The sequence below is a fragment of the Anser brachyrhynchus genome (assembly GCF_964034855.1).
Source record: "Anser brachyrhynchus genome assembly, chromosome: 2".
Taxonomy (NCBI): Eukaryota; Metazoa; Chordata; class Aves; order Anseriformes; family Anatidae; genus Anser; species Anser brachyrhynchus.
This window is the reverse complement of record NC_137695.1, coordinates 86,412,091-86,438,747: the sequence shown is the minus strand read 5'-3', so window position 1 is coordinate 86,438,747 and position 26,657 is coordinate 86,412,091. Positions and strand designations below refer to the sequence as shown.

Genomic DNA, 26,657 nt, shown 5'->3' with positions numbered 1-26,657 from the left:
TAAGGGCAAGGGCAAATGATCCAGAGATTTCCCGTAATAGCTCATCTGCGCCATCATCCTGGGTGGACAGTCAATAGCAGACACCAACAACACCACCAGCATTACTATCCATCCCCTTAATCCCCACCCAGAGGCTCTCTACCGCGACATCCCCAGTGACAAGGGCTGTACAGTGCAAACTCTCCCTCACGTACAGCACAACACTTCTACCTCGCCTGCTCAGCGTGTCCCTCCTGAACAGCCGACAGCTCTCCATCCCAGCACTCCAGTCGTGGGGCTCGTCCCACTAAGTCTCACTAATACCAATGATTTTACAGCTCTGGGAAAGCTTTCAGTTTATTCCGTTTGTTCCTCATACTGCATGTGGTGGTACACAGGCATTTCAGATGTGTTCCTGAACCCACAGCACTCCCCGGAGCAGCACAGACGCTCCCAATAGTCTTGTCACCCTCAAATGGTGCCACACCACCCCTTGGCTTAACCTCAGTGTTTTTAACAGTATCTCCTGCCCCCACTGATCCTAGTTTAAAGCCCTCTCAATCAATCTCACCAGGTTATGGACCAAGAGACATTTCCCCCATCAAGACAGGTGTATCCCACAAAGCCCCAGCAGACCTCATGTCTCAAGGGCTCTTCCACAACTATAAACCCCAAAATTCTGGTGGAGGCACCAGTCTTGGAGCTAGGCATTGATATCCTGGGCTTGCCTGTTTCTTTCCACGTGGGAGGACTGAGGAAAACACTGCCTGGGCTTCTGAATCATTTAGCCATCTTCCCAGGACCCTAAAATCTCTTTTGATTGACTTCAGACTTGCTGCGACACTGATGGTACCCATTTGAAAGAGCAGGAGTCGACAGTAATCTGAAAGCTGTACTAAGCTCATAAACTTGCTGGTGATGTCTCTGATCTGAACCCCAGGAAAGCAGCAGACTTCTCTGAAAAGAGGGTTTGGTGTGCAGGTGGGAGCCTCTGTTTCTTTCACAAGGGAGTCACCTACAACTGTAACTCACCGCTGCTTCTTCACAGCACTGGTCTTGATGCTGCACTTGCTATGAGCAGTTATCAGGTCCTGGCGAGAGAACTTGTACAAATGCCTCTTCTTTCATCTTTTCACACACCTCATCTGCCAAACCCAGAGCAGCATTGAAAAGAAACATTTCAAATTTGACTTCAGAGATCCTGCCTAGCTTAGTTTAAATTTCTGGTGAGCAGTTCCTTATGGCTCTATTTATAGCTACAGCTTCAGCTGAGCTGCTTTTTATAAGATGTTTTGCAATCTCTTGGTGCTTGGACTAAACTACAAAACAGCACTTGCACAGTGGCATGTGTGTTTCTGTGTAGGAAGCTGATATCATACAGCTATTGGATTTTAAATTCTACTGCTCACATACTCTGTGGTAATTTGACCAGTGCTACAGGAAGAAGAGAACCCTAATTGGTAGAGGGATATTATTAGATAAGCAGATGGAAATTGTCATGAATGATTAAAAAAAACACCAGGTCTGTAGAGTACAAATACTTCCCCATTGCAGTTGAAAAGGAGAAGATGCTACGTTAGTCAGTCAATTAGTTAATGGCGAATGGCAGCTATATAGTAGAAAAGGGACTTTTACGTCATTATTACACGGACCCAATATGCCTGCAGGAATTGGTTGTAAAGATTTCTGTCTGGTACCCTGACTGAATACTTCTTACTTTTTTTTCTTTTTTTGGATGTTCAGTAAAAATCAAAATGCCTGGAAGACTGCTGTTGTGAAAGTGCTTGCCAAAAAATACTGAAACTATAATAACAACAATGTTGTACCTATGGCACTAATATTGCAGTGGCAGAAAAGAGCAGTAACACAAATTAAGTTAAGTCACAGATCCCCAAGAAGCACAGTAGGAAACATCATGGTCATAGTTACACAGGATAACTGAGAAATGAATGTAGAAAATAGGAGTCAGGTGCTAGTGGAGTAAAGCAATTTTAGAGCTGATCTGTTAATAGAGCTTGCACCTGGAAGTTGCTCACTTCTAGTGCCCCAGACCTGAGTATGTGTGTACCTCAGACCAAACTGACTGAAATGGCTAAACACCTCATCAGAAAAATGTGCCCAGCTGGGTGACAGGGCAGAAGACACCCCTAGTTCTCCAAAGTGCTGTTGGAAATACCATGTTTTGGTGTGCTTTTTATTCAGCCCCTCAAAGTGCAGGAATGTCCCAGGGGAGGGAATTTTTGGCATAGTGCAAGACCCAAAGGAAAAAGTCAGTCCCCTTTGGTCCAGTTTAGTTCTCACCCTGTTGCCTGGAGTTCAGGAAGCATTTGGACAATGCTCTCAGACACAAGGTCTGAATTTTGGGTGGTCCTGTGCAGACCCAGGAGTTGGACTCGATGGTCCCTGGGGATCCCTTCTAATTTGGGATACTTTGTGGTTCTGTGATTCCCCAGCCTCCAGAGACAGTAATAAATCAGAGGTTGAAGGGAGGAAGGAACTGGAGGCTGGGCGGAGTGCAGGGCACGCTGCCTGGTGAGGCAGCCTTGAGGCTGCTGCTTAAATCTGTGGCCTCACATTTAAACATTTCCAGGTTTAACACACACCCTGAGCTTCCCTGGGCTGGGACACAGCCCTGTGGGCCGCCTGGTCCTGCCACACCGCCTCACCCCAGGAGTGCTCAGCCCGGCCCTTCCCTCCTCCATGACCCGTTTGGCCAGGACGCCCGCACCCGCCCTGCCATGGCAGAGCGTTACCGGGTAACGCTAGCAGGCAACATGGCGGCCCCCGCCCCAGCAGGGGCAGGAGAGCACGGAGGGGATGAGGAAGAAGGAGGCAGCGGGGTGGGAAGGAGGCGCCAGCCTCCCGTCTCCTCCCTGTCTGCCTTCAGCTACATCCCGCCTAGGCGAGAGGGCCCCGCGAAGCTCAGCTACTTCCACCGAGAGGCCCAGGTGAGGGCTGGTGCCGGGGGGAGAAGCGAAGCCCCCGTGTTTTTGGCAGCAGTGCTCGTTGTCCTGCACAGCTGGCAGGGTGCCTGGCGCCTGGGAAGCATCTCAAGGGCGTGAGTTACCAGCTGGGGAGGGGGGAGGCCTACGAAAATGCCATGCTCTACGCTTGAGCTAGGCAGTCTGATGTGGTAACTTGGCACTCAGATAGCAATTTTCATCTTCAAAGGCCTTCGTGAAGCGTGACAGGTATGTGCTACGTGTGGCTAGAAAATGAGGGAAGTATCTTTCACTGGGTGATGACAGAAAGCAGATAAATTTGCCAGCAGCTGTGCAAGGATTAAGGACCCACCAGCCCCGTAGTGCTGTTGAAATGCAAGAAGGTAAATGTCTTTAGGGAAATGCTAGAGGTGGGGTGATGAAGAGCACCACCTGCCTCGAGGCATGGGTGCACTGCCTGCTTTTTTCTGACAAAGGCGGGCTGAGGCCCTTCTGTAAGACACGGCCCCATTTGCAGTCAAGGGAAACAGTTTCCAGTGTGCATCACACAGATTTCTCTGTATGCTTAACTTTAATGTGAAAAATCAACAGAGCGGCTCAAACAATAAAACAGACATCTGCATTGATAACTGAATGCTTCCAAAAGGTATTACACTGACAGTTAATGTGTCAGTCGGCTGGCCAGACCCTGCGAACCCACTGTCCCTTAAGTGAGCAGCAGTGCAGATTTCTCCAGCGCTGGCCTGGTGGCCCCGCTGGAGGCCCTGCCATTTTCAATGCTGTCATGTGGATCTCAGTGTCACCTTGGGAAGGTGCTCAGAGCCAAATGTGAACCAGCGCAGTCAGTGTCGTGCTTACCAGGACACGGCAGGGAAGGCACAACAGCAGTAAGGCTGGGGAAGGTCAGAGGGTTTGGCTGGTGTGCTCAGGGTGGTGGAGCTGGCAGGAAGGATGTCCGTCCAGTCTGCACAGAATTAGCAACCATATGGTAGAACTTTTGTTTACAATACAAAGTCCACTTTCACACTCCCGATGACCTGGTTTGTAGAAAAAGCTGCTCCAGTGGCATGGAAACGGAAAGTGATAACAGCTGTTAAATAGGTTTCTTCACAGCACAGGGCCTGGCCACAGGGGAGGAACCAGACTTGACCCATTCTTCTGCACAATTAAGGAATTAGACCACTGGAAAATTTCAATTTATATGGAAAAGGGAAATTCTTTTTTTTTTTTTTTTTTTGATCTTAAAGACCCATAAAAACTGTGTGGCAGAGACTGAAGCAGAGATAAATAGAGGAAGATGCTTAGCACATGGCCCAAAGCCAGAAATACCCACCTCTTAATCCCTTGGCTGACAATTACTCCCAGTATTACTTTGCATAAGTTACTGTAGCCAGTTCATGTCCTGTTTCCTTTTCTGTGACATGGAGAAAGCTATTACCTATTTTATCTGTGCCTGGAATATTAATGAATGTTTGCAAAGTGCTTAGCTTCAGTAGCATTACACAGAAGATGCCTCACCACCGCAGCCTAGTAAGTCAGCATTTAACAGCAAAGAGAAACAACAGCAAAGAGCTACAAGGATTTTGAGCACAGAAGTGTTGTCTCTGTACCTGTGGCAGAAGATCTAAAGCAGATCATCTAGGACAGGGCTAGTAAACCATGCATAAAAACAATAATCAATTGGCATGTTCACTGGAATATGGACCTTTTAATGAAGGTCTTAACTGACAGCATATTAAAACAGGGGATATGGGTCTTTTTGTTTTTGAAATTCCTCCACTGATAACTTTTTTTTATATTGGATTTCACTAATGCATTTCTTAGCAGATTAGGTCTTTCATGTTGTTTTTAGGATGTAACTATGTCAACAGATACCATAAATGTAATAATATTTTGGCTTGGGGTTTGCTTTATTTTCATATGTTACAGTTGACAGGATTACCACTGTGGCAGGTGTCTGAACTCTTCTCAGTTCTGCTTTAATCAGAAATTAAATAGTGATTCCATTGCAGAGCACTAATATTTTCTTCATTCCAAATGAATTTTGAAACTCCCAGCTTTCCTTTTACATAACAGTGCCAGATTATTTGACAAATTTATGAATTTAAGAAGGAGGGTATGAAGTTCAGAAAAACAGAAGTAAAGCAAACAAATAAAGCAGTTACATTTCCAAAATTTTCAACAGATTACAGGGAAAAATTGAGGTAATTTGCCACAAGGGAAATTTGAAAGACGAACAGATCAAAAATAAATAAATAAATAACCACACCTCATTTGGTATTTTTATTGCAAATTATTTCAAAGGAATGACCCAAACATGCTAATTATACCTCAGATACATTACGTTTGCCATCATCTAATGCTATATGTGCACTGTTTTATTATTGAATTGACTACATGTATTATGTAACCAATAAAGCTGAACAATACTGCTAATTAGCCGTTTTTTTCATTTTCTCAAGGCAGGAGGGGTTTCCACTTATGATTCTATTTTTAAAAGACCAGAGGGTTACAAGAAAAAACTTCACCGATGTGACAGAGAACACTCAAAGAGTCATGGTCTTCACATTAACGATGAGGTAACCCGTTAATAATTTCTCTTTGTTAAAGGTATTTTTTACATTTTGAGGTGGCTGGAGTTTATTAGCAAGTCAAGACACCTGAGCTAGCTCCTGCTCTTTGCATCCTGTGGATTTCCATGTGACAAACCTTATTTAAGGTAAAGGGTGTGGGAAAGAGGTACACACAGGGAGGCAAATCACCTGTTACAGAGTTTCAGGGTTACTGAGGATAACTTCTGATCAGTCTGTGCCCCTTGGGAGTTTGCAGTTCTGGTGGTCCTACAGCTACTTCTGTGATGCTTGAAAACTCTTCTTGCTAAGAGGACTGGAACCAGGGGCTCCAACTCAACCACTGCCCTGTGACATCCTCCCTCCCTGCACTCTGCTGTGTCAATCGACATTGGCTGAGACAGCCCAGGTCTCTGAAGCTGGTGTGTTTGTTACTCAAACTTACACCAGATTGCCCTGCAGGAAGGCAATTCATAGGGAGCTCATGCAAAGAGGAGGTCAATCAGAAGACCATGGACATGCCTGGAAAAGGCTAGCTGAAGCCAATGCGTTAAAGGCCAGCAGAATCTGGATTTAGTGTGCAACCTGATAGCTAAGGAAGTATGCAGACACATTTTTAAACAAATGCCTTGAAAATAAAAATATTGTAATATATACATACATTTAAATATATTTTTCCATACAGCATCTGAATAATACACATATACATGTTACATGTACACATATGTGTATATATACACACAGAGACAATCAAAGAGGCGGAGGATGTTCAAAAACAGACAAAATGTAACCTCTGTGTGTTAACGTCCTCAAAAATGCAGAGGGTTCATAGAATGGAAAGAGGTGGGTAAGCTAAGAGTGGTTGCTTGTGTTAGGTATGATAGAAATGGAAGAAGGAAGAGAGAAGAAGTTAAAATTACTGTAATTGCTAGGTAATAAAACTGTTGAAAAACTGGGACAAAGGCCACTGCTTGTAATTCCTCTTACTAGCAGCTATATATGCCAGACATTTCAGTGCACAATCATAGTCCCCTTCAACTCCATCAGACAGTGCAGGGAGCATTAGATGCGCCCAAGGGAATCACAAAAGTTCCCATTACTATCCCCTGCTCATGCCCAGTAACAAAACTGCAAACCTACATAAGACCAAAAGCCATGGAAATGACTAATGAAAAATGATCCTTTTTGTTTAAGTTAAACCAAGCCAATCCCACCATGACCCCCAAACCCAACACCCATCTGGGAAATTTGTGTAGAAACAGTTTTTCCGTTAGTGCAAAGCTAAGACTTTTAACTGAGATCTCGCATCCCTTCAGTATCAGCAAAACTCACTTTCCTAAAAGTTTGCTTGCTAAAGCAAGCGCTTTTGGGTCAGAACGCACACTAGCCCTGCTGGGCAATGAGTGCAAGTGACTCTGCCTGGGAACTGTTCTGAACAGGTGTCCCTTAATCCAGTCCCTTAATTAGCGTGGAGGCACATCAAAACCACAGCTGTTAAACATTGCAACATGATCCTCACACACGTGATGATGCCCAACACTGGACCTACCCGTAATTAAATGCAGGTCACGTACTCAACTCCTGCTCTTCAATTACCTCAATGGCCCCCACTGACTTTATATAATACTAACAATTTTATAAAACATAATAAATAAAAATGCCCAAATCCACATCTCTCTAGTACAGCACTGAGACAGGCGGAATCTACCACAGTGCAATTCTTTCTTTGAAGAGGAAAAAACCCAAACCACTACAAGTTAGCCCTTCGTTCCCTGCAGAGTGCGTGGGTGCACCCAGGGAATCCAGCAGCACAATCACAGACGCTCAGTTTAGCTGCACATAATGCAGTGACTGCAGAGAGAGTGTTTGCACATGGCTGCTACTGCTGATTTCAAGTGTTAACAGTGGTAGAATTACACACAGTGAGGGCATGAAATGGGATGCTTCCCAGCCAGCTGTTGGTAAAAATTATATCTGCTGAATGCAGAACCCACAAAAATCATGAAATACAGCTCTGAAGTGAAGGGCCTGGGTGTGTTGGTTGATGAGAAGCTTGATGTGATCCAGCAATGTGCACTCACAGCCCAGAAAGCCAACTGTATCCTGGGCTGCATCAAAAGCAGAGTGACCAGTAGGGCGAGGAAGATGATTCTCCCCCTCTACTCTGCTCTTGTGAGACCCCACCTGGAGCACTGCGTTCAGCTCTGGGACCCCCAACATAAGAAGGACATTGACATATTAGAACAAGACCAGAGGAGGGCCATAAGGATGATCAGAGGGCTGGTGCACCTCTCCTCTGAAGACAGGCTGAGGGAGTTGCGGCTGTTCAGCCTGGAGAAGAGAAGGCTCCGGGGAGACCTTACAGCGGCCTGCCAGTGCCTAAAGGGGGCCTGCAGGAAAGCTGCGGAGGGACTCTGTGTCGGAGTGTAGTGATATTACAAGAGGTAATTAAACTAAAAGAGGGTAGGTTTATATTAGATATAAGGAAGAAATTCTTCACTCAGAGGGTGGTGAGGCCCTGGCACAGGCTGCCCAGAGAAGCTGTGGATGCCCCATCCCTGGAGGTGTTCAAGGCCAGGCTGGATGGGGCTTTGGGTAACCTGGTCTGGTGGGAGGTGTCCTGCCCATGGCAGGGGGTTGGAACTGGATGATAAGGTCCCTTCCAACCCAAACCACCCAGTGATTCTGTGAAAAAATCTGTCAGTTCTCCTTTCTCCATATTTATCCACAGGAAGGATGGGGAGAAAATGGTCTGATCTTTTTGCCTTCTGTTCTTGACTGTTGCTTTTTGTTTTGGTGGGGTTGGAACTTGGTGTACTGAATAGCTTTCAGTGGGGTGGAACAAGATGGGCAGGAAGGCTGTAGGAGATTTGGAGAAAGAATAGTTGCTTTTTCATGCTCTGTTTTGTTTGAAAAAAAAGGGCTTGCACCATCTTCCCAAGAGTCTCAGGTCTAGATTTGTCTATCTGGATATGTTACACACCCGACTGCCCTGCTACGAGTTCCCTTGGGTCTGTACTTCATCCTGCATTCTCGCAGGAAATGTGGTAGTTCACATGTTTCACAGGCCCAATCGTAAATTTTGGTATGGCTCAGACCCATTTATGTTGTAGAAAAGAGCTCATTTGTTTGTACCTGAACTGTGGTGTGGTCTGCGTTTTGATTCTTCTTGTAGATATTATTTATATCGCAGTACTAGGTAAACACATTGGGGACCAAGGCTTATTGTGTTAGCCAGTGCACAAACACACAAGCAGCCTGATAAATCTGAGACCTTTGGCTAGGGAAAGAAAAACAAACAAACCCTGCCTTTCCCTTCTGACTCCAGAGCTCCCTGTTGCTGCAGCACAGGAAGGAACTGCAGATTGCAGCTAGTGATTGCACAGTCACTTAAAATGCAGTTTATTAAGGACAGGCTTAAAATAATCTTGTCTTGGTTGGGTTATTTTTCAGCAACTTTGCTTCCCATCATTGCAGAGCAGTTATTTCTATAATCTTACAACTACAAGCAGTTTTAGTAAAACCTTTCATCATGCAGAAATCCAATAGCATGCTTTATGTCCTCCAGGGAAAGGTTGCACGCACCAAGGGTTGTGCAGGGTTTTTCTTTAGGCTTTGATTTTTTTTTTTCTTCATATAATGGTTTTACTGAATTGTGCAAGCAGGGTAATAAGTAAGGTTCCTGTAATAAGGGACACAAACTAAATCTCTGGTTTTTCAGTTGTGCAAGTCCATGCACAAGAAAAATAAGAATGAAAATAAAATCTGTGCCACTTTCCAGTAACACAGTAGTTACTTTGCCAGTAATCACATGGTGATCGCCTGTGTGTGTGTGTGTGTGTGTGTCACAGTTTGATACCTTATCATCTTGTCATCTAGTGATACATTCGTGGTTTATTAATATACATAAAAAAATAGGTCAGGGATGGAACAGTAAGAGTGCAGATCACTGCTAAATAAATATACTTTTGTATAGCAGATGCTGTACAGTTCCATCTGTTATTGTGCCCCCAGCCACAGCACATTTAGCAGTAGATAACAGCCAAGTATTCGCTCTGTGATTTTATCATAAGGAGAATGTTACATTTTCACAGGAAATGGCAAGACCTGTCGCTGTTTTGTCATCTTCAGAGTATGGGAGGCGCATAAATAAGCCCACAGAGCAGCCGATGAAAGGTCATGCAAGGATTAATCACGTGCAGACAGAATTCTACAGGAAAAATGGCATCACCTGCCTATTGGAAAAACCTTCCCCAAGCCTGGATCCATGCTAAATCTCTTGTAGCTGGCATTGCCAGAAACGTTTATGTGGAAGAACAAACAAACAAACAAAACTCATGTCAAAAAGAAAAATAGTGCTTTTGTCTTTTCACCTGTGTTTTAACTAATGAAAATGATTTGGATGAAGTAGCAGCTGTACTTTTCCTCTTGCTAATTCAAATGTATGTTTTCTCCTTATAGCCTCATAAAAATCTCTTGAAGAACATCAACAAGAGACGAACATTTTAGGAAGTAACACTGGAAATGAGACCTGTTGGGTGAACAGCTGCCTGTGCTATTTCAGGCAGTGATTCCACCTACGTGACTTAACATTTAAGCAAGTTTGGTCCTCAAGGTATCAGTGGTCACTGATTTCTTAAACCTTACAGTGTTGCTACAAAATGATGCTAGGCATCATTTTATCTTCACAACAGCTGAAACAGTGATTCAACACAGATTTTCCAAAAGGGATGGGCTTAACCTATAAATGGGCAAGTAAAGAAATGGTCTGATTTCCAGAAGTGCTTCACAATTTCAGTAGACTTCAAGTGGAAGTCAAGTTAAAGAGAATGTCTGAGTACTTAGCATTTAAATAGACGCTAAAATTTGGGTTTAACTAATTTCATGAATCCATTTTGCTGACTTTAATTACACAAATGCTGTCCGAGGGACTGATCTGTTGAATGCTGTCACAAAAAAAATCATCCTTGTTTCCGTACCCACTGCTGGAAAAAAAAAAAAAAAGCAGAAAAGGTACTAGCAAGAGAAAAATAACTAATTCATTTGGTAGAAAGGACCAAAAAGCCACAAGGAGTCATTTAAAAAGCATACCTAGAGGTAAATGTCTAAACCTTCTTAAACATCTACCTCTTTGTATTCTCACTGAACCCAGCAGTTGAGTTTTACGGTACTTCCAGGAGAAGAAACATCTTCTGCAGGATGTGCAGTAGTTTGGCTCTCAGGTGCCATTGACCGTTGTTTAAAGCTGCAGCAATATTAATGCTGTTCAATAAGGAACGTGTAGCCAGGCTGATCATACTTGAACAAGAAGGACTGGAAGTCCACAGTGTTGACTGACACTGCAGTTCTCTCAGATACTAAAGAACAGGAAATGTAAATCATTTGCATTCAGTGAGTCTGCTAGTAAAAAAAATAATAATACAAACAAGTAACTTCTTCATCTGGGGCCCGGATAAGCAGTAAACTAGGCAAACAATAGAGTATTTAGTATGATGCGAGAAGCCAAGTTTACAGATCAGTCCATTCTGAGAGGTGTTTGTCCCTTTTTATTTATACGACCTTCATGGTTCCCTATTTCAATGGCTGTGGACAAGAGGGCAGTAACTGCTACATTCCTTTTCAACAATAAATGCTTCATTAAACAAATCCAGCAGCATTAAATGAAAAGGAATCACACAGAGTAAAAATAAAGTGAGAAGGAAATGTTTTCTAACAATACCAGAATGCTTTTTTAAAGAGTATGAAAAGTATGCCAGTGAAGAATGAGACAGAATATCACCATATTCTGTAAAGGTTATTTTTAGTTTAGTACAGTCAGTACAAATTACTTCTTTTAAGTAGTTTTTCTATATTTACAAACCATCTGTGTTCGAAAAAACTACGGGAAAATAAATGTTTGAGAACACCACCATCTTCTGGCCAATGTGAGGAATACGCATCAGAGGCTCACTTCCACCCTAGAGAAAGGAGTGAGTCATCAGGATACAGTGTCAGTTTACTGATTTCCTTGCTTATGTCACCCCCTTCTCTTTCAATCCCTTCTCATCCCTCCTCACTTTTGAAAGCTTTTCATGTGTTGTTCCTCCTCCTACTTGTTCCTCATTCAGTTCTGAGTGACTGACTTCTCCCTTTAATGCTCAGGTAGTGACAAAGGACTACCTTTCATAGAAATTCTTATTTTCTGTAAGGCATTACTATTTAGTGAACAGCACTCTACAACTCTTAACTATGTGCTATAAGCCAATGGTGCTTGTGCAGCTACTATAAATTTTAGTTTTATGAAACGCTTGGGAACTCATACGACCACCTATGAGTAATTTGCATAATTTCTTTTTATACTGTCAAGAAAAAAATATATTGGTAGGTAACATGGCACATTTTGTACATACAGCGACAGTTAGTATCCTTAAATAGCCACACCAGTCTATATAAAGTTGTGAGTTTGAACCAGTGAAAATAAAAGGGAAATGCAGCACTGACTGTTTGAGACTTTCATCTGTCCTGTAACAAATATTTACACAAAACTTAAGAAAATATGTTGCTCTTTATTACTCTTTACATGTCAATTCTTCCAAATATTGGAAGGTCACACATTCAGAAGCTGAAATCATCTTACATGGAGTTACTTAGAAAACAGAATTGCTCTTCCACGCACAATATGTGCACTTCAAGGTACAGGAGGTCAAGTTGTGAAGAAGTATTATTCCCAAGTGTCAGCAGCCAAGTCCATATGTGCGAGGAAAGATTTTTTTGTGTAGATATTCTGCCATTTTTCTGCTAGTGTTTAGACTTTCTATCTCAAAAAATGGAACCTGGAAATGAAACCAAAATAACCGCTGGAGATATCCTCTAATAAACAATTGGGTAAGATTAACTTTCATTAAACAGATGGATAATTTCACATCAAAAGAAGTTGTACTTTAAAATAAAACATTTAATCCTAAACATATTATTGACCCGTGAAACTTGGAAGAATTACCTGAAGAGAAGTTATTGCAAAGCAAAGAATGATATTGATTACAATTTATACTAAGTTAAATATAAAGTAGTCAGGCTTATGTGATAAGTGACTGTAAAGGGAAATAGGTATCTGAAAATCTAAAAGTGTTTTGGTCCAAAATATGTTTAGAGATAAAATTTTTTTTTTCAACATTTGCCTATTTATTCAACAGGCAAAACAAAGTATGTACCCTGTTTTGTGAAAATTGTATTTATTATACCATTTTTTTTTTTTAAAAAAAAAACCCTCTTGTTTTTAAACTCCAAATTCATATCTTTTAAAAAAGTATTTAACTGCAAATCCTGATCCAGGATCCTCTGGATCCTTAGGCGAGTCCAGAGGAGGGCCATGAGGATGATCAGAGGGTTGGAGCACCTCTCCTGTGAAGACAGGCTGAAGGAGCTGGGGTTGTTCAGCCTGGAGAAGAGAAGGCTCCAGGGAGACCTCACTGCAGCCTTCCAGTACCTCAAGGGGGCCTACAGGAAAGCTGGGCAGGGACTCTGTGTAATGACAGGACGAGGGGGAATGGCTTTAAACTAAAAGAGGGGAGATTTAGATTAGATATAAGGAAGAAATTCTTTACACAGAGGGTGGTGAGGCACTGGCACAGGCTGCCCAGAGAAGCTGTGGATGCCCCATCCCTGGAGGTGCTCAAGGCCAGGCTGGATGGGGCTTTGGGCAACCTGGGCTGGTGGGAGGTGTCCCTGCCCATGGCAGGGGGTTGGAACTGGGTGATCTTTAAGGTCCCTTCCAACCCAAACCACCCAGTGATTCTATGATCCTACTGAACTCTTAACAAAGCATTTTCATTTAAGATTTGAACTGCAATCACTGCAGAGAAGTACGCTTTCAAGCAGCTACTATTTGTACAGGCAGGAAACACTAACTAATCCAAGAAAAAAGAAGGAACTTATGCAACAGACCTCCCAAAAGGCAAAAGTTAGGCAAAGAGAACACAATGCAGAAAGGACAAGATTATACCTGCCGTGGGACGTGCTTGCAACTACAATTTTAAGTATTATGTAGTAATCATTTTTCACTTGTTTTGTTAGCCATAGTCCACTGGCTCTGGATGCAAACTGCTGTCGCTGGACTTTACCTGCACAACTTTATAACCAAGTAACTGAAGATGCCTCTGTTTGATGGCTTCCTCTCCCAGCAGATTGCGGCTGTTAATACAGAACCTATTTCGACCATCGACACAGAGGGCAATTCTAAAATCAAACACAAGTATTATATATCAGAAAAAAAGTAAATCATTTTAGTTTACACAACTACTGCAGTCCCTAAGGATGAGACAATACCTCCTCTTATTCCCTAACACCTCCTACAATTAAACATTGTAGGATGGGAGTTACCTATTTTAGGCCAATATAAATCACTCAGTTTAAAGTTGGGGGACGGGGACTGAAGCTTAGTGAAACAGATCTGAAAAGCCTATTTATATGCTCTAAATAAAAATTACTACACAAGTTAACAATAAGAGTGTGGTATTTTTAACACTATTATCGGTAAGCTGTTTTGAATTCTTCTAGTAGGAAAACTGAGCAAAATACTTGTCTCATCTCGAAAACATTTCAGTAGCTAACTTTATTCAACTTATTAGGGATTCACGTTAAACCTGTGCATATGGTTGGCAGCATCATGGACTGCAACTATGCTTTTTCCTATTTGGTTACATAAAATTACATTGACTTAAAACAAAATTTGTTTATCCACTATAAAATATATTTTCAGTAGGTTAAATATATTGTGACTTTATTTATACATGAAAGCTGTAAGTTTTTAAAAAATTCAAAGCTCGTTTTCAAACATTTAGATTTTTGAAAGCATTTATGTTATTCTGTGAGCCTTGTGAATGTCAAGCTGGAGCAAACATAACCTCTTCAAAGAATTTTGCTTTATCCACAGAAGCACAGTTGCAAACACAGCACAGGCAGGTTGCCTAACTTCGTATCTAAGGTTTCTCAAAACAGTCCTTGTTTAACTTGTTTTTAAATACGTATGCATCTTTCGACGCAAACAGTGTCTGTAGCAACTATCCTCGTTACACAGGATCTCTTAGAGAAGAGCTTTTATGAACCTGGTTTAAACTATGCTAAATATTTTGCTTCTCAGTCAGAACAAATTTGTTTTTAGTTTGCAAGAGAATTAAGATCAAAATACACGAGTGTAAGTCAAACCAGGCTTACTTTGATCATGACTGTCACTGGGTAGAGAGAATAATTGTCTGAAAACTTATCGTCACGAGGCAAGACAATAAGGAAAAAGAGATCTCTCATTTTTACAAACTTTGCCCTTTTGCCAAAGGTTTCAGTGTGAAACTTCAACTCTGCTGAGTGCAAAATGCAAATGCAAAACTCCAATTAACTTTAATTTTGCTAGGGTTTCACTCTGGATGTTCTTTATCGATGTTTACCAACTTTTTAGCCATGGTTTCTTTTATTCTCTTACCGTCTGTGTACCTCCTCACATTGAGCAGCAGGCAAAACAAAGCCTTCTTCATCTAGTTTAATCTCAATATCTAGTAAAGATGAAAGGATAAGCAAAATTAAAACCCACTTCATGTAACAAACTGCTTACTGTAACTCTCCTGCTCTGGGCTGCCAACCTTTCAGCCCCCCATTTCTCTACTCATCACCAAAGCAGAGAGATCAGGCAATTGCCTCAGTGGCACTGTCTCATTTTGCTTTCACTATAAAAATTGTTTACAGGTTAAGTAAAAGGGGAGCTGACAGTAAAAATAAAGATCATATGTTAGAAGCTATTTTCAGTGCAGACTGGGTTTGTAAATTCCAAGTAATATTGTAGTTCTCTCTCCTTTCTCTCCTGAGTTTCCTCATTTTCAAACGTCCTACAGTTACCTTTTTATTCCATTTTACTTTTTCCATATTTGCAGTTAAGAATGCATACAAAGGGAATAAAATCAACCTCGTTTTATTTTTGGAAAGTAAAGTGAAAACAATAGAGTTTTGACAGTGTAAGTACACATTTCATTATGAAGCTGAAGAACTAATGTTACTTACCAACTATATAGAAATACGGTGTTGATACCTCTGATGCAAAATATATTCTTTTTTTCAGTAAATAAAGTAGTCCAGCCTTCACCCTTTTGAGGAGGTGAAAATCCAGAGAACAGTGAGGAGTGAGAAAGGCCTTTACTTGATACTTTGGAAGGAGTTTGGGACCCTATACAACGACAGAAAACTCAATCAAACTAAAGAAAAAGGGAGATAACCTTTTTGCAATTATATTAATGTACCAAAATGTATTCTGTGCATTTCAAAGCCATGTCTAGGGAGAGACTTGTAGTCTTCAGGTATGACCTGCTGGAAAGTTAAAAAACAAACAAAACAAACAAGCAAAAAAACTTTCCCGTCCCCCTAGAAAAAACACCAAAACATCCTCGTCAAGCTTCCATGCTATCAAGCTGAACGTATCACTCATGAGAAATGCACAAGTGTTTCCATTCCCCTGCAGTAAGGCCAACATCCAAGTGGCTGATTTTTTACGTGCTCCAAGTCAAAAATAAGGGAATAATTGTTGGAAAAGTACTTGGAAATACACAGAATGCACTTAGTGCTAGTCAGTTCTGTCAAACATATACATGTATCAGTCAGTCAAACAGACAGAAATTCTTCATATTTTCACCAAGGAAAAAAGATGTTTAGCTGTTTTGTCCAACTCCAATGTTTTTATGGGAAAGAGTCTTCAGCTCCTATCAACAGGGCCCTAATGACCGCGCTGCCTCTTGTTAGCATCAGTTCTGATTTTTTATCTACCATACCTCATAAAACGGGCACTCCAGGGTAACGGTTAGAAAAAGCCGGGTTAACTGGGAGGCAACAAATCTGTCCAAACCAGGTGGCTGAGCTGAAACAACAATATTCAAGTTTTCAGGTGAATCTTCAGCAAAGTATCTTTACACATACCATCATGCAGAAGTTAGGAAAAGCAATTCATTTAAACGTGAAGAAAAGCTACTCGATCATTATCATCCTTGATGCTCACCCAAATGAACAGTAAGATCAGTTGTGAAATGATGTATTTAGAAAAATGAGGAAATGATTTACAGAAATACCGTCAACATAAAAAAAAGTACAAGCAGCAAGATCATGGTTAGGACTGTCAGATTCTTTCACACACAAAAAAAGGAGGATCTGAGAGATGCAAGATGTTCTCCAGGAAGGAATAAGCTTGAGTTGAAGTCTTGGAGAAACAGTCTGTTTCCTTCTTCCTGCATCCCCTCTCCCCAAGTTACATTCCCAGGATCTCACTGTTTCACTCAGGTTTTTTATCTGAAAGTAGTGGAGAATATTGAATGACTTCTGGAGATTTGTTTACAACTGTATACTTGAGGCATCTTTCACATTAAGTGCAAGGTATTACCATTGAATGGTAAAAAAAATAATGTAGGATAAGGTGCTAATCATGCCAGTCATCTTTTCAAGCTCCTATTCTGAGCTTTAACCACTCTAGTGGAACAGCTTTATACTGACTTGAAAGAACACTCAAAGCAACTGGTACTCAGGTTTCTCATTTCCTAAGTCAGCTTGAGAACTTTAAAACACATTCTGGTTTGTAAGAGGGGAGGAACGTCTTCTTCCTAAAAAACAGCCGCTTAAGGTATTTCACATTGAAGAGATTAAAAATGAGTGACCTAAATTCCTAAACACTTTCAAAACTTGACCTTTTATAGAGTATTATTAACACAACAATCTTAGCTGAGATCCAGAGAAGGACCACATCAGATTCTAGACTAAAGCAATTTAAAGAGCAGGACAAGGGACCACTCTTTATGCCTTGATAAAACGTAAGCATTAGAATACAATTTACATTTTTACTTGGATACTTAGAAAACAAAAGACAGCAGTTAAGGACAGGCTGGTATGTTACATCCCTATTATGCTTTATCAGCTCATTTTAATTTTAATTAAGCCATAAATTATGCACTGCAAATTATTTTTTCTCAGCTTTATCCATTTACCCTTTCAGTTTTCACAAGCTGATCATAATACAATATGAAAGACAAATAGCTAGTTGAAAGCAAAATTATAATACAATAATCTGTACCCTGGACATGGGACAGAACACTAAAGATGACAGCTAAAGTACACACCTGCTTCTATTTTGACCCCACCTGAAAAGTTGGACACAATACAGCCTAGCAGAAGGTAAAGGAATAAAGCTGTAGACTCACATGCATGTAATGGACCTTATTTGAATCACAAGACAAAATTGTATTTCAAAAACACATTGTGTACTTCCAGAGATTTACAAATTCTGTGTCAGTAGTTGTAACATGCTTTTATCAATAACAGTAATTCAAATTCTTTTTGTACCAATGCTACACTTAACTTCTCTCTAACATTTGTATTATTCTCCAGAAAAGTTTAAGGATTTATATATATATTTCTAAACACAACGATACAGTTGGTCTACAGCTCCCTCACGAGGGGAGCAGAGGGGCAGGCGCTGAGCTCTGCTCTCTGGGGACAGCGACAGGACCCGAGGGAACGGCATGGAGCTGGGACAGGGGAGGGTCAGGCTGGGGGTTAGGGAAAGGTTCTGCACCCAGAGGGTGGTCGGGCACTGGGACAGGCCCCACAGGACAGTGGTCACAGCACCGAGCCTGCTGGAGTTCAGGAAGCGTTTGGACAACGCTCTCAGACACATGGTCTGATTTTTGGGTAGTCCTGTGTGGAGCCAGGAATTGGACTTGGTGATCCTTGTGAGTCCTTTCCAACTGAGGATATTCTATGATTCTACGAACAATTAATTATTTCTGCAGTAACAGGTGAGTTTGCTAGTAACACATTTGCAAGCAAGCTCTGGAGTAGTTATTGTAACTTTTCTATCATATTATAATTCTGTCCCAAATTCAAAGGCTCTCAGCAGTTCTTCCTGACAATTGTGATCACATACCCTGAGTCAGAGCTTTGGGATAAGTGCTTTGGGCACACAGGAAGATATCCAGACATAAGGCTTATGCAAAGTCAGAGGACTGTATCTTAACGAGACAGGGACTAAAATCTTAAATTTAATCAGTAGTGCACAACCAGGTGGTAATTCTTTTAGTTCATATCAGTACTACTAGTATTTGAATTGTTTTTTGAAATAGGTCCTTCCTTGGGCTAGCCCCTAGTAAAACACGTGAAAGCCAGTTCCAACCCTAAGGAGTATGAGATTTGTCCAAAGCTGCAAAGCAGAGGGGTGGCTGCACAATGCAGACTAACAGTCAAGTCCCATGAGACACTATCCAGTGTCCTACCTTTATGCCACATCCCTCATGTGGCAGTCACGCTAACAATTTAGAGAAAAACAAATCCAGAATCACTAAAATATTTTACATCACTCATGTATCACTCCAAGTATCATCGCATCATCCACTTATCATTAAAAAATCCACCACTTTTGGTCTCAGTTTTGCTGGTTCCATAACCAGTCTCACTAGTCTTTCCAGCCCCATAGCAGCATCGCCTCACTTCAGTGAGAGTATTCACAGGGGTCACCGCATAGGCACAGAATTTTAAACAGACAAAAGTAACATATTTCTCAAATATTTCACTGAATAATTTAGCATTTATAACTTGTGTAGGATAAAGGACAACCATAGGGAACAGCACAGGGGCAGTCTTTTTTGAAAAGGCAGAAGGATTAACTGAAATAAAAATTTGCATGACATTTCAAATCTCTGTATAAATTCTGCTAAATGATACAACTGCAACTGTGATAAGGAAGCAACAACCTTCAGCCTCCTGATCACTATTCACAAGTCACCTTAATCAGGTCATTGGTGATTTGATGAGATTAGACAGATGCAAGCAATAACAAATGGGTGCTTGACAAGAGACAAACCATAGAATAGAGAGACAGAACACTGCACGAGAAACACTGCTCCTTACCTTGAAGATGTTGCAGAAAATAGGGACTAAATATTTTTGGCAGAAAATTTACTGGGTAACGCTGAATAAGGACACACGAGTGCAGCAGGTTCAGCAAGGTGTGAGGCTGAAACTGACTAAAACGAGTATGTAGTACAGTTTCAAGCTTCCTAAACAAGGAAGAAGCACTTGGAGGAAGATAGTTAAGAGTCCCAAATGGGACAATACACTCAGCAATCTGGCTGGTGGTAAATCTGTCAGCAACAGAAATGAAACATTCTGCCACTGCATCAAAAATAGGCTTAGAAAGGATTGTCTTTTGGCAGCAATACTGCATCACTTTGCTGACTGTTTCAGGATGCATGGTAGAGATGGACTTGGGAACGTGTGTTTCCAGTGCATCTGTAAAACTTTGTTCACGATGTCCAAAGCACAGGAAGGCATCCAGTACATTTACCAACTCATCATCTGTGAAATAAGGAACATGCTTCACAGAATGCTTACAGAGTGCTATGACTAAGGAAACTGCTTGAGTCTGTTGGAGAACCACCAGGGAATTCAGTATTATGCTCGTGAAATTTGGGCTTAGTTGGTCAGCTATGGCTAAAGTGGCGCTGTTCATTCTGTTTAGCAAGTCATGGTATTGTTCCCCTTCCCTGACAGTAGCCTGCAGCATTTTATAAACCATCGTCATTTCCCTAGGAGTCCAGTTCTCAGTGTCTTCTTCCTGTATGTGGTTCATGATTTGTCCCAGCGTTGCACAGCTGGGGCCTTCCAACTCAAGCAAACTCTCTGCGAGAGAGCACAGCTGTTCAACAGCCAGCTGTCTGGTGGCAAGCCGTTCTTCGCTCTCTGAGAGCAAGCTTGCCATCAGCGTGCTCTCCGGATCTATGCGCAGCTTTATCAAAGCCTGCAACGCGTTCAGCAGCCCGGCATTTGACAGCTTTGAGGCTTCAAATTCAAACTGAAAGCATAATGCCTTGAAGACTTCGTTCTCTAGCACTTCTTCAGGGTTCTTCAGGCCGTCGGCATCCACCTCAACTTCAGAAATCCTCTGCAGGGCCCCCGATGCCATAATATCAGACATGACTTCCAGAGAGCTGAGAAATTTAAAAATCTCTTTGGAGGTACTGAGGCTGTTCAACTTCCTGAAAAATACTTGTTCATCCATCCATCTGCTGTCAGCTTTAGGACCGCTCCTGGTGTCCCCACAAAGCTGCACGGTGTCATTAACAGAAAGAGCCTGTATCCGCAGCTGTACGTGGTTTTGTCGACAAAACATATACCTGGTCTTATCCCTGGAGCACAGTTCCCTCATGGCGACGGCGCTGGGGTTTGGGGGCTTGCGCTGCCCGCCGACGGACCTCAAACTTCTGCTGAGGGCCAGCAAAACCTGCCTGCTGGCCGGCGTGCCGGCTGAACAAACACGGATACTCTTCAGGCTGACCAAAGCCATGCTGGCCCGAGCGTGCCCTCAGCAGCCACCTAGGAGGAAACAACAGGCAAGTGTCGTTCGGCACGGCAGCGAAACGCACCCGAAACCCTTCCCGCAGCCCGGGCCGGCAGCCGGGCCGCAGCCCCCTCCCGCCCCGCCTGCTGCTGCTGCTGCTGCTGCTGCTTTTACTGCTTTTACTGCTTCTACTACTGCTGCTGTTGCCGAGGGCCGGTGCCTCACCTCCGCCGCCATCACGGGCACCGCGGGCTGCCGGGAGCTTCCGCCGCCCTCACGGCGCGGCTCGGCGCGGCCGGGCTCGGTACTGCGGGCGCCGTGCTCGGCCCCTGGACGGGTAGGTCCGTCGCCGCCGGGAATTCGGGAAAATGGCGGTTTTGGGGCAGAAATAGGGGTGACAGAAAAATCCTGGTGGCTCCGGGGGGTGGCGGGGCAGGACCGGGCGCTGGGAGCGCTGTGGGGGGCTGTGGTTGTTGCTGGGACTGCCTTAGTGCGACAGGCACCGGCCCTCTTCAGGGGCAGCTCTAACCCTGTAAATACAAAAAAAATATTTCTTTCCGGTGCAGTAGGAGGTTTACTGTGCGAGTTTAATGATTCTTCAGAAAGAACTGCTGCTTGAGACTCCTTTTGGTGAAGTTCACGTGTCTTTGTCTTGGTTGCAGGGTGAAAGTTACTACGAACAAGCCTGCATCGTCTGAAAAAATGGCATTATATGCCATTTTTTGCCATTGACAATATGCCATTGACACGGCTCTGAAGCCACAGGTTCACAGCCCCGTTTGAAGCCCCACAGAAGAGTGTGAGGGTCCTGCAGAGGCATCGTGTGGCCCAAGTGGAAAACTGGTCATCTTTCTCTTTTTCTAAGGTATGAGAAAGAACATAGTAATAAAGAAACACCATTTCACCTTTATTGTTTTTTCTCCGCAGCCAGACATTGCCACCTGCTGACAAAGGAACAATCAGGTTGGAAACACAACACATGACTGGGACAAACCTCTCTTACTGGAGGGATATGAGGGTAGTGAAAATGTATTTCATATGAACCTCCATAATTTCTATGTAGTCAAATGGTAGTATTTCTTTTGTAAAAGGAGTGTGAAAAACAAGTCTGTTGATTATTTTGCTTGCACGTCTTTTTCTGTGCACATGAAGTCAGTTATTTGAATGAATTTAAATATTTTTAGATAAAATAATGTCAATTTAAAGTAAAAAATTGTGCTGGAAAATGTAATAGAAAAAATACAATGAAAGCCTTACATTTTTCTAGTAATTTTGTCTTTCATGGAATTCAGGTATGGTACAGACGCTGTACTCTTAAGAAGCTGTCATTTAATTTTACCACTTTCAATTTAAAAGTGTGCTTTAAAAAAAACCTCAATATCATAATAGGAGATACCTCCCGCAATACTGTGGGGAGAAATATTTTGCCATATGAATATAGTATTCTTTTACTGTTTTCCCTGGAAGAAACAAGAAAAAAAAAGCTTGAAATTATTCTGCTACCGGTCTACATAAATTGATGTGTGTAGCTAGTACACTGAATGCTTCATGTAGTTGAATCTGTGGGGGTGCCATAAGTGAAGTACAGCAAACTGGGCCCAAGCACATGAAAAAAAAAGTCACAAGTTTGGAACTGAAATGACTGAATTTTCATTCTAGGTATTTGAGTTCTACTGCAGCTCCCTAGCAGTAACAAAACACAGGCAGAAGATTAGTTTGTAATATATGCACGAGAGATGTTTTAATTGTCTCTCTCATTCACTACTTCTTGAAGTTGACGTTTTATATTCTGTCTGTGTCAAAATCATAAAAGCTTGAATGAGAGAATTTTTATGGGACAGGCAGATGGATAAAGATGTGCATCTCATTCCTCCTACTTCTTGCAAGAGTTTGGGAAGGAGTGGCATTTTACACTACAGAAGATTTCTTTAAGATTTATTTCTCATTTCAAGAAAAAATATCAAAAACAAGCTCTGTAGTTGTATAAGAAGCTCCTTTTTGGAACAGGGAATGAAAATAAAGCCTGTGTTTAAAAATGTAGACATAGAGAATGACATATAAGAGCATTCAGGTAAAAAATGTCGATTTAAAACAAGAAGAAATTAAGAATTAAAAACATTCATCAAATGTTGTAGTTTGATGTCACCAAATCTATGTATTTTGTTCCTTTCAAATGCACCTCAGAAAGCTGACTAAAGCAATCAGTGACTTAAAATGGAAAATACAACTTACGTGATAAAAATAATGTTTTCATGATTTTTTTCTCTATTGCATTGCTTAGAGACTAGGTTCTTAGCTTGGTATACTGCAATAATATTGCAATATCAAGGCAGTACAGCACACTTAACTGAATCTTTCACACCCTGTCCTGCAAAGCCTAGTTGTTAGAAAAGGCTTCTCTTCAGAGTAGATGCCCTATTTCCAAGTTAAACATCACTGCTATCCTTTTAAAGTATCTCTTTTTAATCTAATAAACAGGGCAAAATCTTGCTGTTCTGCATGTAGTAAATTTGCCTCTTCTTTTTTTCCCCTGCAGTGTCTTAAAAAATAAAATTAAAAAAGTACCCTGTTTTGGAAAATGTGCTGTGATTTAAAAAGGAGGTTTTTGCTCCTCTATGCAACACAAAAAGGGCAGGCAAAAGCCATAGCTGAGGAAATATGGCTGCAAGCAGGTGCCCGTGGATTTGAAGCTGATATGCACTGTATAAGTGAAATGGACAAGGTGAGATACTCCATCCTGTTTTGAAAAATGGTTATTTAAGAGCTGCATTTTTCTTCATGTGCTTGAGTGGTGGCTGTTAATAACAGTGAAGTCTGAGCACATTTATCTACCTAAAATACGTCATCTATTTTTAAATTTGCAGGTTTTATGAATCAGTAACTGGGATCGGTACTCATGATAGCCTTCTGCCAAATCTTTCTGATGATTTTTCTTACTAGAACAGTAAATGAGTATACGTGGTCTCTGTTTCTAACATCAGCACAGTGACTTCTTGAAAGCTAATTATGTGTGCAGTACTGAATGAATTCAGTATTCACTGGTCAACTTTCCTGTCAGTGGAAATGATTATTCAGGTTTTCTTTTTTACTGTTCTTGTTATGTTGGGGTCCTGTGTTCTGTCTATCATCTTGACCTTTTCTTGGGTCTTGTTGAGTTATTTCGCATATGGGCTCACTCCATTTCATGCTGGATATGCTCCAGATATGTTCTAGAAAAATAAAAAGCTTGGCTGGAGCAAGGAAGTGGCTTTCTATTATTCAGACTTATACGCCTGTTATTCAGGAGTACAGGTCTGAAAGTGTTAGTGTCTGTAACTAAAAGCACGGTGGACTCTTAATTCCTTTCATAAAGTAGGTCCTCAAAAAACTTAAAAAGGCAAACAAACAGAACTTGACAGCCAGGTATTTCAAATAAGGTAAGCGGAAATATCACCTAAAAGAGATTTTTTTTTTCTTGCATTGGAAAATTTGAGAAGCTTATAAAAATATTTTTGTTCCATTTTAGCAAGTTTCTTTCTTGGGGACAGACTTTGTTTTGTAGCTGGACATCTGCTTTTGAATGAATGTTTTCCGAGTATGTAGCAAAGTCTTACAAGGAGACTTAACACTGCGTTAAGGGAACGCTGCAGCAGGGAATGTGAAGATTCTTCTTGTATTCTTCCATTTCATTTCTTCTGTATTTGACAGCTTTGGAGATTAGTTTCAGGAAGGCAGCAGACAGAGTATTTCTAGCCCTGTTAGTGGCCTGCACTTGAATAAATCTAGTTTGTCAAATTTGGCAAGACAACTCAGAGCGGGGAGTTATTGATGGGGTATAAAGATGCACTGAATTGAGACTGTGAGAATTAAGCACTGAAGAAAAAAATCTACAGCTTTACAGATTTCATTGCTTAAGCTTTTCCTTTGTCTTCACTGTAAATAAAGAGAACTTACAGAAGTGTAGGTGTAACTAGAGAAGGGAAGGCAGGATGACAGTTTACATGAGCAAGTACTTGCTTGAGTTGTGTGACCTCTTGTGAATTCCTCTGAGTAGGTTAGACCTGACAGCTTACTCCACAACCTGCATAGTTCAAAGAGGTGTGTGTGTGCATGAGGTCGGGAAGTGAGATGCTTCTGTTTTGTCCATACTAGTCAGTTAGAAGGCTCGGCCCTTCTTTATGCATTTCTTGGGTATTTCTCTTAAACTCTTCACGTTTGCTAAGGAGAACGTAGTGGAGCAAGCAAGAATTTAATGAATTAATCATAACTCTGTTCTAATACACCAGCTTTTTCTTTTGAAGCTTTTATCTTTTTTTTTTTTTTTATGGGACACAATTTTATGTAACATTTTTATGATACCATTAGGCCCTTGCATTTTGTACTCGAAGAATTTACTTTTATTTGTTAATGCAATAGTCACCTGTGGCAGTGCACTGAAGTTCTTGTACTTACTAAATTAGCTGTGAAAGCTCTGCAAATCCAAGTTACTGGAAGCTCAGGAATTAGTGGGTACTTGGAGTTTGCTTGAACTTGTAAAAGACAAAACTGTTTTGGAATGTCCCTGGACCGCAACTCACTGAAGTCTGGCAGAGTACTTGAGAAATGTCCTTGCATGCTTATTCATGCTTCTTCTTCTGCTTCTCTAGACCCCTGCTGTTGGACACTACCACAGGCAGGATGCTGTTTGAGGTGGCAATTTAAGTTGCTCCTTGCAACTGTTCTTGGCTCTTCAGGAAAGTTGTGGAAAACAATAACAACAGCAAAACCACTTGATAATGTGCTTCTTTGTGTACCTAACCTTTCTGGATTTCAGATGTAAAGGGTAACCTCCACATGCCTTGAGAAGGAGATAAAATTAAAGTGATTTATTAAGTGAAGTGTTTAGAATAAAACTCAAACCCTGAAGTTTTGAAATTCAGTCCTGACACTGCCTGAAACAATTAAATAGTATTTCTTGCAGTCTTTGTGTATATTTTCTCATATTTCTACTGTTTTATTGGAATGCTGGGAGTGAGTTTAAACTGAAACCAACATGGAGTAGTTGGAGGAGATCGGGTCGCTTCTTATGGCAAAGGGCAGGCTAAGGAGTAACCTAATGGTTCACATGCTTTCTAGTAGTCAGAGTACCATTTTTCTTCTGTTCATGTGGTTCTGTACCTTAGATTAATAAACAAAGTTACAAACAAGATTACAGTTTGCATCCACAAAAGAACTTGTAATTACGTGAAAGCGTTTCTGTGGTTTAATACAGGTAAAATGAGATTAAATGCTTTTCTGTGTACCTTTGGGAAAAGGAAAAGAGGAAAATAATATGCAAGGCCACAAATACGTATCAAATGGTGCCTTATAATTTGCTTGTTCTGTTCATTGTAGTATAACTTGGAAGGAGAAAAGGATCCTGTAGTTATTGTTATTTCCACTACTGGTACTGGAGACCCACCAGACACTGCCCGCAAGTTCGTTAAGAAAATTCAGGATAAGAACTTGCCACCTGATCATTTCGCACACCTCCAGTATGGATTGTTAGGTGATGTAGTGTTTTGTATATTATTGCATATAACATACATACATAACACACGTACATAAATATCATTTCTTTTGATAATTCACATACAGCTTATCAGCTTCACTCTAATTATTTCAGCTCCTTGCATTTTCCTGTAAGAATGGTCAGTGTTTTTTTTTAAGCCCCTATCTAAAGTGGCATTATTCTGAAGTGTTAAATTTTTAAAGCAAAGTATTGTCGAGTAAATTCTACTTCTTAGATTTGTGAAGGAAGCACGACTTTTTCAACAGTGCTTTGGGACAAACACAGATTTTCTTTCTTTTCTTTCTTTTCTGTTTAAGTCATAA

The 26,657-nt window shown here is 41.4% G+C and overlaps 3 protein-coding genes across 8 annotated transcripts in view; 2 read left to right on the top strand and 1 right to left on the bottom strand.

Annotated features, from left to right (window-relative positions):
- Positions 1 to 1,342: 1,342 nt before the first annotated feature.
- CFAP90 (cilia and flagella associated protein 90) lies at positions 1,343 to 13,667 on the top strand. Of its 2 annotated transcripts, none has more exons than XM_080578390.1 (3): positions 1,343 to 2,927; positions 5,388 to 5,500; positions 13,544 to 13,667. In XM_080578390.1, the coding sequence occupies exons 1-3, from the start codon at positions 2,718 to 2,720 to the stop codon at positions 13,632 to 13,634; spliced, it is 414 nt and encodes a 137-aa protein (XP_080434516.1). In that variant the 5' UTR covers positions 1,343 to 2,717; the 3' UTR covers positions 13,635 to 13,667. The 2 variants fall into 2 exon arrangements, with proteins under 2 accessions (XP_080434516.1, XP_080434515.1); XM_080578389.1 differs by lacking the exon at positions 13,544 to 13,667 and adding an exon at positions 9,586 to 11,860 and having other exon boundaries at positions 5,384 to 5,500.
- On the bottom strand, positions 12,017 to 21,187 carry FASTKD3 (FAST kinase domains 3). Of its 3 annotated transcripts, none has more exons than XM_080578386.1 (7): positions 21,051 to 21,187; positions 19,397 to 20,860; positions 16,279 to 16,364; positions 15,518 to 15,680; positions 14,946 to 15,015; positions 13,591 to 13,705; positions 12,017 to 12,303 (listed from the first exon to the last, which is right to left on the bottom strand). In XM_080578386.1, the coding sequence occupies exons 2-7, from the start codon at positions 20,829 to 20,831 to the stop codon at positions 12,205 to 12,207; spliced, it is 1,968 nt and encodes a 655-aa protein (XP_080434512.1). In that variant the 5' UTR covers positions 20,832 to 20,860; positions 21,051 to 21,187; the 3' UTR covers positions 12,017 to 12,204. The 3 variants fall into 3 exon arrangements, with proteins under 3 accessions (XP_080434512.1, XP_080434513.1, XP_080434514.1); XM_080578387.1 differs by lacking the exon at positions 21,051 to 21,187 and adding an exon at positions 20,991 to 21,041; XM_080578388.1 differs by lacking the exon at positions 21,051 to 21,187 and adding an exon at positions 21,009 to 21,033.
- MTRR (5-methyltetrahydrofolate-homocysteine methyltransferase reductase) overlaps positions 21,039 to 26,657 on the top strand; it is a 25,604-nt gene continuing 19,985 nt past the window's right edge. The window contains exons 1-4 of one of the 3 annotated variants that reach the window (XM_080578377.1): positions 21,039 to 21,162; positions 21,488 to 21,690; positions 23,362 to 23,547; positions 26,178 to 26,331. In XM_080578377.1, coding sequence (XP_080434503.1) covers positions 23,404 to 23,547; positions 26,178 to 26,331 — 298 coding nt within the window. In that variant the 5' untranslated portion in view covers positions 21,039 to 21,162; positions 21,488 to 21,690; positions 23,362 to 23,403. Of the gene's footprint in view, positions 21,167 to 21,198; positions 21,220 to 21,487; positions 21,691 to 23,361; positions 23,548 to 26,177; positions 26,332 to 26,657 lie in introns of those variants that run through there. The other 2 variants (XM_080578378.1, XM_080578379.1) reach the window with 2 other exon arrangements.